This window comes from Balaenoptera ricei, chromosome 8 (genome assembly GCF_028023285.1).
Source record: "Balaenoptera ricei isolate mBalRic1 chromosome 8, mBalRic1.hap2, whole genome shotgun sequence".
Lineage (NCBI taxonomy): Eukaryota > Metazoa > Chordata > Mammalia > Artiodactyla > Balaenopteridae > Balaenoptera > Balaenoptera ricei.
The window spans coordinates 77,002,397-77,014,871 of record NC_082646.1 but is presented as its reverse complement, the minus strand read 5'-3'; the positions used below and the strand labels follow the sequence as shown (position 1 = coordinate 77,014,871).

The window sequence follows — 12,475 nt, the reverse complement described above, 5'->3', positions numbered from 1 at the left end:
CTAAGAGGGAAGTGCATAGCAATTCAGGCTCACCTCAAGAAACAAGAAAACAATCTAACCTTATACCTAAAGTAACTAGAAAAAGAAGAACAAAGAAAACTCAAAATTATAGAAGGAAAGAAATCATAAAGATCAGAGCAGAAATAAATGAAATAGAAACAAAGGAAACAATAGCAAAGATCAATAAAACTAAAACCCGGTTCTTTGCGAAGATAAACAAAATTGATAAACCTTTAGCCAGACTCATCAAGAAAAAAGGGGAGAGGATGCAAATCAATAAAATTAGAAATGAAAAAGAAGAGATTACAACTGACACCGCAGAAATACAAAAGATCGTAAGAGACTACTACAAGCAACTATATGCCAATATAATGGACAACCTGAAAGAAACGGACAAATTCCTGGAAAAGTACAACCTTCCAAGACTGAACCAGGAAGAATTAGAAAATATAAAGAGACGAATCACAGGTAATGAAATTGAAACCATAATTTAAAATCTTCCAACAAACAAAAGTCCAGGACCACATGGCTTCACAGGTGAATTCTATCAAACATTTTGAGAAGAGTTAACACCTATCCTTCTCAAACTCTTCCAAAAAATTGTGGAGGGAGGAACACTCCCAAACTCGTTCTACGAGGCTACCATTACCCTGATACCAAAACCAGACAAAGATGTCACACAGAAAAATTATAGACCAATATTACTGATGAACACAGACACAAAAAGCCTCAACAAAATACTAGCAAACAGAATCCAACAACACATTAAAAGGATCATACACCATGATCAAGTGGGATTTATCCCAGGGATGCAAGGATTCTTCAATATACACAAAACAGTGTGATACACCATATTAACAAATTAAAGAATAAAAACCATATGATCATCTCAATAGATGCAGAAAAAGCTTCTGACAAAATTCAACACCCATTTATGATAAAAACACTCTTCAGAAAGTGGGCATAGAGGGAACCTACCTCAACATAATAAAAGCCACATACGACAAACCCACAGGAAACATCATTCTCAATGGTGAAAAACTGAAAGCATTTCCTCTAAGATCAGAACAAGAAAAGGTTGCCCACTCTCACCACTATTATTCAACATAGTTTTGGAAGTCTTAGCCACAGCAATCAGAGAAGAAAAAGAAATAAAAGGAATACAAATTGGAAAGGAAGTAAAACTGTCACTGTTTACAGATGACATGATACTATACATAGAAAATCCTAACGATGCCACTAGAAAACTACTAGAACTAATCAATGAATTTGGTATGGTTGCAAGATACAAAATTAATGCACAGAAATCCCTTGCATTCCTATACACTAACAAAGATCAGAAAGAGAAATTAATGAAACAATCCCATTTACCATCTCAACAAAGAGAATAAAATACCTAGGAATAAACCTACCTAAGGAGGCAGAAGACCTGTACTCAGAAAACTATAAAACACTGATGAAAGAAATCAAAGATAATATAAACAGATGGAGAGATATACCATGCTCCTGGATTGGAAGAATCAATACTGTGAAAATGACTATACTACCCAAAGCAATCTACAGGTTCAATGCAATCCCTATCAAATTACCAGTGGCATTTTTCACAGAACTAGAACAAGAAATTTTATAATCTGTATGGAAACACAAAAGACCCTGAATAGCCAAAGCAATCTTGAGAAAGAAAAATGGAGCTGGTGGAAGCAGGCTCCCTGACTTCAGACTATACTACAAAGCTACAGTAATCAAGACAGTATGGTACTGGCACAAAAACAGAAATATAGATCAATGGAACAGGATAGAAAGCCCAGAGATAAACCCATGCACATATGGTCACCTTATCTTTGATAAAGGAGGCAAGAGTATACAATGGAGAAAAGACAGCCTCTTCAATAAGTGGTGCTGGGAAAACTGGACAGCTACATGTAAAAGAATGAAATCAGAACACTCCCTAAAAACCATACACAAAAATAAACTCAAAATGGATTAAAGACCTAAATGTAGGGCCAGACACTATAAAACTCTTAGAGGAAAACATAGGCAGAACACTCTATGACATAAATCACAGCAAGATCCTTTTTGACCCACCTCTTAGAAAAATGGAAATAAAAACAAAAATAAACAAATGGGACCTAATGAAACTTAAAAGCTTTTGCACAGCAAAGGAAACCATAACAAGACGAAAAGACAGAATTTCCATTTCTCAGAATGGAGAGAAAATATCTGCAAATGAAGCAACTGACAAAGGAGTAATCTCCAAAATATACAAGCAGTTCATGCAGTTCAGTATCAAAAAAACAAGCAACCCAATCCAAAAATGGGCAGAAGACCTAAATAGACATTTCTCCAAAGAAGACATACAGATGGCCAACAAATGCATGAAAAGATGCTCAACATCACTAATCATTAGAGAAATGCAAATCAAAACCACAATGAGGTATCACCGCACACCAGTCAGAATGGCCAGCATCAAAAAATCTACAAACAGTAAACGCTGAAGAGGGTGTGGAGAAAAGGGAACCCCTTTGCACTGTTGGTGGGAATGTAAATTGATACAGCCACTATGGAGAACAGTATGGAGGTTCCTTAAAAAACTAAAAATAGAAATACCATAAGACCCAGCAATCCCACTACTGGGCATATACCCTGAGAAAACCATAATTCAAAAAGAGTCACGTACCACAGTGTTCACTGCAGCACTATTTACAATAGCCAGGACATGGAAGCAACCTAAATGTCCATCAAGAGATAACTGGATAAAGAAGATGTGGCACATATATACAAGTGAATATTACTCATCCATAAAAAGGAACAAAATTGAGTTATTTGTAGTGAGGTGGATGGACCTACAGTCTGTCATACAGAGTGAAGTAAGTCAGAAAGAGAAAAGTACCATATGCTAACACATATATATGGAATTTAAAAAAGCAGTACTGATGAATCTAGTGGCAGGGCAGGAATAAAGACGCAGATGTAGAGAACAGACTTGAGGGCATGGGGGATGGGGAAGCTGGGATGAAATGAGAGAGTAGCAGTGACGTGTACACACTACCAAATGTAAAACGGATGGCTAGTGGGAAGCTGCTGCATAGCACAGGGAGTTCAGCTCGGTGCCTTGTGACCGCCTAGAGGGGTGGGATAGGGAGGTTGGGAGGGAGGCTCAAGAGGGAGGGGATGTGGGGATATATGTATACATATAGCTGATTCACTTTGTTGTACAGCAGAAACTAACACAACATTGTAAAGCATTTATACTCCAATAAAGATGTGGAAAAAAAAAAAGGCGGCAAAGGAGAACATCTTTGAAGAAAAGTACAATGTTGGCTCATCCAAAACAAAAAGGTCTGATTTTCAAACTCTATAGGTTCTAAGTAAAGCAAACTACTGAATGCAACCAATACATGCGCTGTGAGTAGTGAAATGGGGAGACAGCATAGTAAATTGGCTTTGAGTATGGACCATGGAGTCAGGCTGCCTGGGATCTAATCCTGGCCGCACTACAAATAAGGAGAGTTACGTAGTCTCTGTCTCAATTTCCTAATCTCTATAAAAACAAATATATATATATATATATGTGTGTACTGTTTTTGTACCTACCTCAAAAGAAATTAAATAGAAAGTAGTAAGTTAATGTTAGCAACGTTTATTGTTAAATTTAAGTACCTAGAATTGAATGCTAAGTCATTTTCAATAAATGCTCTCATGCAAAATTTCCATACACTCCAGCACTAAATTTCATACACAGTGAATTTGATTATAATCATTGTACAAACATATTTCTAAAAAGTCACTAGGAATCAGGGCTTCTGTGAAATAAAATGAAAACAAAACAAAATAAAATGAGTGCTATCACTATCTTTTTCTTCCATAAAGGAATTAAAATGAGAGCACATCTAGTCTCACCTTACAGAAATCAAAAATGACAAATGAATACATAAATGAACATGGTCTTTCATAAGATGAGAATTTCTAATAGAAATATCTTACTATTAGTAATCTTACTATCACAACAATAAAATTTTGATAATTCATCTAAAACAATCTCTTCTCTGGGACAGTGGTTCTCATATCTGTTTGGATGGTAATGCACAAGCAAGAGAGGGTGCTCTTTACAGAACCCCCAAAATGATGCTGTTGTAGTTAATGGCAACATAAGAAATAAAAAAACTTTACTAGATTATGGATTGCATATGCATATGCAACACAGATGCATATTCTCTAATATGAAAATAATAACCACAAACCTCTATGAAAAAATCTAAGCAAGAGCAATGTCATTTTTTCATTAACATTAATTTGGTACTTGTTAGTAATAACAGTTGCTAACTTCTGAATACCTACTACATGCCAGGGCAGGCAATATGCCAAAGAGACTGAGGTGCATATCTTACTTATAACTTATTTACCTTACTCATAACCATATGAGGTAGTCATCATTATTTTCATTTTGACAGTAAAACAACTGAGGTTTCAAAGAGGTTAGATATAATTTAACTGAAGTTCAAACAACAGGGAAGGGACAGAGCAAGGACTCAAACCTGTCTGACTCAAACTTTGCACTCTTAACCACAACACTAGACTTCAATGCAATAAAATCTAAAAATTTAAACATTTTACATAATTAAATTTTATACGAATCAGAAATGATCAAAATTAACCAATTTTAAGAATAAAACATATGTATCAGTGGGAGGACCATTTAAGAATCATTGCTGAGAATCTAACATAAGCATCACAAAAGCTGTTAAAAGAGTAGACCTTAAATGTTTCCAACACAAAAAAGAAATAGTAATTATTTCATGTGACACAATGGAGGTGTTAGCTAATACTATGGTGGTAATCATTCTGTAATATATTAATGTATCAAAGCAATACATTTTACACCTTAAACTCACACAATATTATGTGTCAATTATATCTCAATAAAGCTGGGGGAAAAAAGAATCACTAAGAAGCCTGCTATTAAAATTATTCTGGAAATTATTCCAAAGTTCCAAATGTAACATGCTTTGGTTAAGTACACAGCTAACAAAATCTAGTTCTAAAAGCTGTAGTTCAAATGAAGGTCTTCTTACTAGGATATAAGCCAACTGTAAAATCAATCACATATCAATTAACCTAACCAACTTAATTCCTCAAAGAGAGGAGATATTTTTAGAGAACATAATTAAGTTTGTAGCCATTCTGGAATTTACTTATTTTAATTTGAGGAGGCACAAGGGCTAGTGTTGTCAAAAAGAAAAAGATAATCCTTAGTCTTTTTAGTTGAACTGCTATTTGCTAAAGGAAATACTACTGATATACTGAGTTTTGTAGCAAGTCTTCTAACACTGCCTTATATGTCCATGATTTCTAATTTCATATTATTGTAATTAGCATATCTATAGCCATAATTGGAAGGACAGAAAACTATATAAAAATTATTCATAGCTCAAACATGTCTAGGTCAATCCAACTTAAAATCTTATTATTCTGGAATGAATTTTTACTAAAAGACAAGTGTCTTCAGTCTGCATTGGATCGCTATTAAAGACAAGAAAATCAATTGATATTAATCATTAAATTTAAGAATAATCTTAAATCAAGCCGTAAAATGCATCTACCTTATGATATGCATTGCCTGGTAAAGTATTTCAGACTGATCAACTCCAAGAACCTTCTTTGCCCCAGCTTTAGCAGCAAACATAGAGAGAATTCCAGTTCCACAACCAACATCCAAAACTACCTGGTATAATAAAAAAACAGATATTATCGAGAAGGTCTAATACTTTAAATCCTATTCATATATGATGATGTTTCTGGCTAGGAATAGATAACAAAAATTTAAACTTTACCGATCAAATATGGTAATAATTTCTATTTGGGGAAACTGAAAATATAATTACATTAAGTTGTTTTAAATTCATAACAGTGTTTTGGCCACAGTCTGCTGCAATCAGATGCAACAATGTAAATTTAAGAAATGTTTTATATGAAATAAGCAATTCCCACAGACTTATTAAGAGGGAATTAGTCTCTGTTTTTTATTTCCTTATTGTATGTATGCTCTAATTTAGGCTTAGTAATTCTAAATTTTAACAGAAATAAACTTTCTCAAGTTTGAGTAGCAGGAATTAACTTAAGCAAGATAGCCTGATCCAGTACAATTTAAAAATGGTTATAAAGGAATCATGAATGGAATATTACTCAGCCATAAAAGGAAACAAAATTGAGCTATTTGTAGTGAGGTGGATGGACATACAGTCTGTCATACAGAGTGAAGTAAGTCAGAAAGAGAAAAACAAATACCGTCTGCTAACACATATATATGGAATCTAAAAAAAAACTTGGTTCTGATGAACCTAGGGGCGGGAGAGGAATAAAGATGCAGATGTAGAGAAGAGACTTGAGGACACGGGGTGGGGGTGGGGGGCGGGGAAGGGAAGCTGGAACGAAGTGACAGAGTGGCATGGACATATATACACTACCAAGTGTAAAACAGATAGCTAGTGGGAAGCAGCCGCATAGCACAGGGAGATCAGCTCGATGCTTTGTGACCACCTAGAGGGGTGGGACAGGGAGGGTGGGAGGGAGGCACAAGAGGGAGGGGATATGGGGATATATGTATAAATATAGCTGATTCACTTTGTTATACAGCAGAAACTAACACACCATTGTAAAGCAATTATACTCCAATAAAGATGTAAAAAAAAAAAAATAAAGGAATCATGGATATAGAATATTGCCATAACCCCTCCACTTCCAAAATTAAATGTTCAACTCATTTTAATAATACAGGTACAATAAAAACAAATTGGCTTCTAGAATTCAGTAACTTGAGAATTTAATTTTGAAAAATGATATTCATTATCATTGGTGAAAGGAATAAGAAGAACCAAATTTAAGATGTTATTGGGGATAGGCAGGGAGCAATTATTTCTAATCAAGAATTTCATACGGTTCTTCCCAGAACAGTATAGTGAAACCTGCTTGGTTCACAGTAAAAAACAAAAACTAATTACCAAGGAAACACATTCAGCAAAATACTCAGAGGTACACTAGAAATTACTGAAACTGTAGTGCCTTAAGTCTTTCATTACCAATGACCTGAAACCCTATATACTTGTCTCAAAATATGAAATTATTTCAGTAGTCTTCTACTATAAGTATTCGCTGAGCATTACTAAGTGCAGGCATTGATCATGGTGATGGGGTACAGCAACAAACAAGACCAAGTCCTTGTCCTAACAGAGCTTACAATCTTGTGGGGGAGACAAAGACAATGAACAGACAAAGAATAGAGACTAAAGAACAGAGAATGTTAACAGAGAATAGTAGTGTTATAAAGAAAACTCAAGCACAGAGTAGAGGTTAGAGCAAGGGGCGGGGGGACACACTCTTTTAGAATTTTAGATAGGTCTGCGAATACTTCTCTGATACATGTGAGCGGAGAAGGAAATGAAGTAAAGGAGCGTGCCAGTCAAAGATCTGGAGGAAGTGCCTTCTAGCCATAGAAGATATTAAATGCAAAGCACAAGATTCCAGGCAAAGCAAGAAGGCCACTGTGGCTGAGCTGGGTGAGAAAGGTTCCTTGGTGGTGAGATCAGGGTTAAGCAGGGGTCAGATCACATAAAGCCCTTGGATTTTATTCTGAGTAATGGGAAGCTACTGTAAGAAAAATAGAACTAGAATTAAGAATCTATTATATTTTTCAACAATTACTTTTTCACTAGGTAAAACATTCATACAGTTTAAACATCAAAAAGTGTATTTATTTATCCTTCAAAAGAATTTTTATGCATATACAATGAAATATTATATATGTATTTCCTTCCCTCCTCTACACAAATGGAAGCATATTATACCCACTGTGCTACACATTGCTTTTTTCCTTAACAATATAATTTAGAGATCTTTCCATATCAGTTTATAGAACTTCTTTCCCTTACATAGCTGTATAGGATTCCGTATCATGGTTGTACCATAATCTACTGATCCAGTTCTCTACTGATGGACATTTACGTAGTTCCTGAAATTTTACCATGACAATCAATGCTGTAAATAACATTATACCTAACCCCATTCATACATGAGTAACTCTACAGAAGTATAAAGGAGTAAATCTATTCCTAGAAATAAAAACACTGGGTCAGAGAGAATATACATATTTGTAATTCTGCTAAACATAAATTACCTGCCATAGGGCAATTCTACTCATGAAGACTCAAATCAGCAATGTATAAGGGCCAATCTCCTCACAGGTGACACTAGCCCATATAATCAAACTTTCAGATTTCTGCCAATATGGCAAGTACAAAATAATGATATACTGGTCTAGATTTAATGTGCATTTCCATTATCATGAGGTTTTGCATTATTTCATATGTTGTAGTTCTATGTGAACCATCTACTTATATCCTTTCTCCATTTCTCCACCAAGTTGTTAGTCCTTCTCTTACCAAATTTCTTATCAAATTTTATCAAATAAGAGTTATTTGTTAGTTAAGATCAGACCTTTGTAATATGACTTGCAATGTTTTCTCTCAGCATATGATTTTTCATCTTTTGATTCTGCTTACACTGATCTTTGCTATGTAGAAATTCTTTACTAACAGTCAAACTCATAAATCTTTTCTTTTAATGGCTTCTGGATTTTGATCATAATTAGACTGACTTAGCCCATATTCTCTATTTCATTCACACTTCCTTCTGGTACATTTATAGTTTCATTACTACAGTTTTTTTTTTTATCATAGTATACACTAAGAGGTATGGTTCCAACTTTACTTCTGTTCAGATAGCTAACCAATTGTCCCAACATGTTATTAAACAGTCTGTGTTTGCATCCCCCCGAAATTCATACGTTGAAATACTAACCCCCAAGGTGATGGTGTTAGAAGCTGGGGCCTTTCGGAGGTGATTATGACATGGGGACAGACCAAAACACACAGAAATTTTAGTGAATGCTGAAGGTCCCTGTCTCAATTCATTCAGCATGCTATAACAAAAATACCATAAACTGAGTGGTTTGTAAACAAGAGAAATTTATTTCTCACAGTTCTGGAGGCTGGAAAGTCTAAGATCAAGGCACAGGTTGACTCTGGTGAGGGCCTGCTTTGTGGTTCACAGACATGACTTCTTGCTGTGTCCTCACATGACAGAGGAGAGGAAGGGATCCCTCTGGAGATCTGTGTATATTTTGGTTTATTTCTAGATTTTTATTCTGCTCCATTAATCTATACAATCACGTACCAGTAATTATTCTAATTATAGAAGCTTGGCAGAATTTCTATCTAGTAAAGCTGGTCAACCCTCACTGCCAATTGTTTTCAGTGTTTCTGGACAATTTTATATGTTTATTTTTCCACAAGCACAAGAAAATCAGCCTGTCTATGGTTTCTTTGTTTTTTTTTAAGTCTTAGCATTTTTATAGGGATTGCACTAAAATATAAATTTATGGAACACAGACAATTTTATTTTGTGTTTTCCATTCAGGAACATGGTATGACTTTCAATTTGTTTAAATCACCTGTTATGTTCTTCAGGAGTTTGGGGTTTTAAAAAATCTTTTTCATATAAGTCATGCACATTAGTTAAGTCTGTTCCTACACATTTTATCTTCTGTATTGTTTACTAGTATAAGTGAAGTCTGTTCCATTACATCTTTTTTTTTTAATTAATTAATTAATTTATTTTTGGCTGCGTTAGGTCTTCGTTGCTACATGTGGGCTTTCTTTATTTGCGGCAAGCGGGGGCTACTCTTTGTTGTGGTGCGCAGGCTTCTCACTGCGGTGGCTTCTTTTGTTGCAGAGCACGGGCTCTAGGCACACGGGCTTCAGTAGTGGCATGCTGGCTCAGTAGTTGTGGCTTGCGGGCTCTAGAGTGCAGGCTCAGTAATTGTGGCGCACGGGCTTAGTTGCTCCACCGCATGTGGGATCTTCCCGGACCAGGGCTCAAACCCGTGTCCCCTGCACTGGCGGGCGGATTCTTAACCACTGCGCCACCAGGGAAGCCCTGTTCCATTATATCTTGAAAATATAATACACCAAAACTGACTCCAGAAGAGACAGAATCTAAACAGTCTAATTTCTATTGAAGAAATAAGGTTGCCAAAAGGCTACTGCTCTAAGAAGGACAAGGCCCAGATGGCTCCACAGGGAGAATGTGACTGTTCCTGCACATGTGGCCTATCTGGGTGAGTCAGCACATTTTAACATAACCACTTCACACACAAGAAAGTTTAAAAATTGTAAGATGTAATCTATACAACATCACTGCAAACAAAACTATTTTTTTAAAGTTCCAAATAAAATTATTAACCACAACATCAAGAAAATACTATAACACAGAGCATATATATTTATAGTATGGTTATAGTATATCAGTTTGAAATATTATGTGGCATAAAATATAAAAATATATATAACACAATAGTAAGTGATAACTTCCCAAAAACTTTCATTGAAATAAGATATTTGCAAAATTAAAAAATTAAAAATAAAAGATCAGTGTGGAATTTAGAAGTTTGATAGCACAGTGCTTCGGCAATGGTGTTTGGGAATATCAACACCCACACACTGTTTCTGGAAAGACAAGTTGGCAGCCCTAAAACCATCTTGGGTAGAACCTTTCTGACCTAGGGAGGCCACTGCTGGGAATTTATCTTATTAATCTTCTCTCATATTTATAAAAAGATTTTTAATATTTTATATTTTTACATGCAGCATTATTTCTAATATAAATCAAAACAATTTATGGACAATTTTACATTGGGTTTTTGAGCCATTAAAATAATGTTAATAAGGGATTATCTTAGAGAAATTGCTGAGCTACAAAAGCTAAGTACAGAAGGATATGTATCATTTACTCCAATTAGAGTGTGTGTTCTTTTTTAAGACTATACATACACACACATATATAATTTATATACATATGCATATATATATAAAATTCTTCTTTAACCTTTTCTGAAGGAAGGAGAGCTTCAGACAAGGAAAGTAACAGATCCAGGATCATAGAGCTGGTAATTTGTAAAGGTAGCACTCAAACATACATAGGTCAATCTGCTTTTTAAAGCTTATATTTAAATTGTATTTTTAATTATATACTAATTATTTATTACATCTAGCTCAGATTTAGGTAGTTGGGCAAATAAACTAAAACCTGCTAGAATCAAAGAAAGAGGTAGAAATGATAACAGAATACACTAACATTATTCTATAAAATGATGAAGGAATGTGATTCACTGTTTCTAAAAAAAAAAAAAAGGAAAAAGAGTGAATCAATTTTTAGATAATAGTCAAAAGCATAAAAAAGGCACCTAACTGTGAATTTCTTCAGTGAACTACAAATAGAAATTAATTATGAGTGAGTGATAACACAATTATGCCACCCAAAGTTAAATTAAATCTGAGAAACCATATGGCCTCCACAGGAGCTTTGTGAATTAAAACAATATTAAGAAAGGAATGAAGGAAAGGAAGTAGGAAGGGAGGGATGGAGGGAGAAGGGAAGGAAGGAAGGAAGACATTTTAAATTATAAGCACCTTTTTGAAAAATAAATCTCTACCATTCACTAAATAATATGATACAGAAGCTAGTGCTGTGATATGAAATTTGTCTACCTAATGGAGATAAAAGCAAACAAAAACAATGGTAATAAAACTTAAGAAAACATGTTATTTCATACATTTTTAAAAAGAACTATATTTAAATAATTTCATGAACATGTTCTGTCATGGCACACAGAAATTGTATGACCTATATATGAAAAATAGTATGAATTAAAATATCATTAATGAATCCCACCCTAATTACTCATTCTATTTTAACATAACAGTGTTCAAAGTGTAGTGGCACAGGGTTAAGGGCACTAGACTAGGACTAAAACCCTCGTTTGTTTGCTTTTTTTTAGCTGCCTGTTTTAGGGAAAGTCAATTAACCTACTAGTTTCAAATTTCCTCATGTGAAAAATAGAGATAAATACATACCTGCTATGAATACACCATATCGGTATATTGTATAGCAACAATGAGACAACATGCTTGAAAGTATTCTATAAATTATCAAATGCTATTTAAATATGTGTCATATATTTTTTAAATCTGTAGTCATAGTATAATATAAAGAAAAGTATCCCAAATCATTTAAAAATATGAAAGCTCTAGATTATTTTTGTTAATTATAGAAAATTATATCCTGAATATACTTCAAAGAGTTAGAAATTGACACACATAATATTTTACATTACAGTATACTTTTGAGAAAACACAAATGCCAAGCAAAATTAATTACACATTGATAAATTAAATGAAAGCATCTTAGGCAAAGTACTAAGGAAAAATACTCCCAGTTTATTAGTAAGCCCCTTTCTGACTTGGGCAGATTTAATCTCTTCAGTAAAAGCAGTAAGTGGAACACAAAATAATTAAACATTTTATGTGTTCCATGGTCATGTATTTTTTTTTTTTTTTTTTTTAAAGGTTTCACATTATTTATT

General features: G+C 34.3%; 1 protein-coding gene across 2 annotated transcripts in view; it reads right to left on the bottom strand.

Moving 5' to 3' along the window:
• The window catches only part of PRMT3 (protein arginine methyltransferase 3), a 135,827-nt gene that overhangs the window by 100,686 nt on the left and 22,666 nt on the right, over positions 1 to 12,475 (bottom strand). For both annotated transcript variants that reach the window (XM_059929595.1, XM_059929596.1), the window contains exon 9: positions 5,601 to 5,722. In XM_059929595.1, the coding sequence (XP_059785578.1) occupies positions 5,601 to 5,722 (122 nt within the window). The remainder of the gene's footprint in view (positions 1 to 5,600; positions 5,723 to 12,475) is intronic.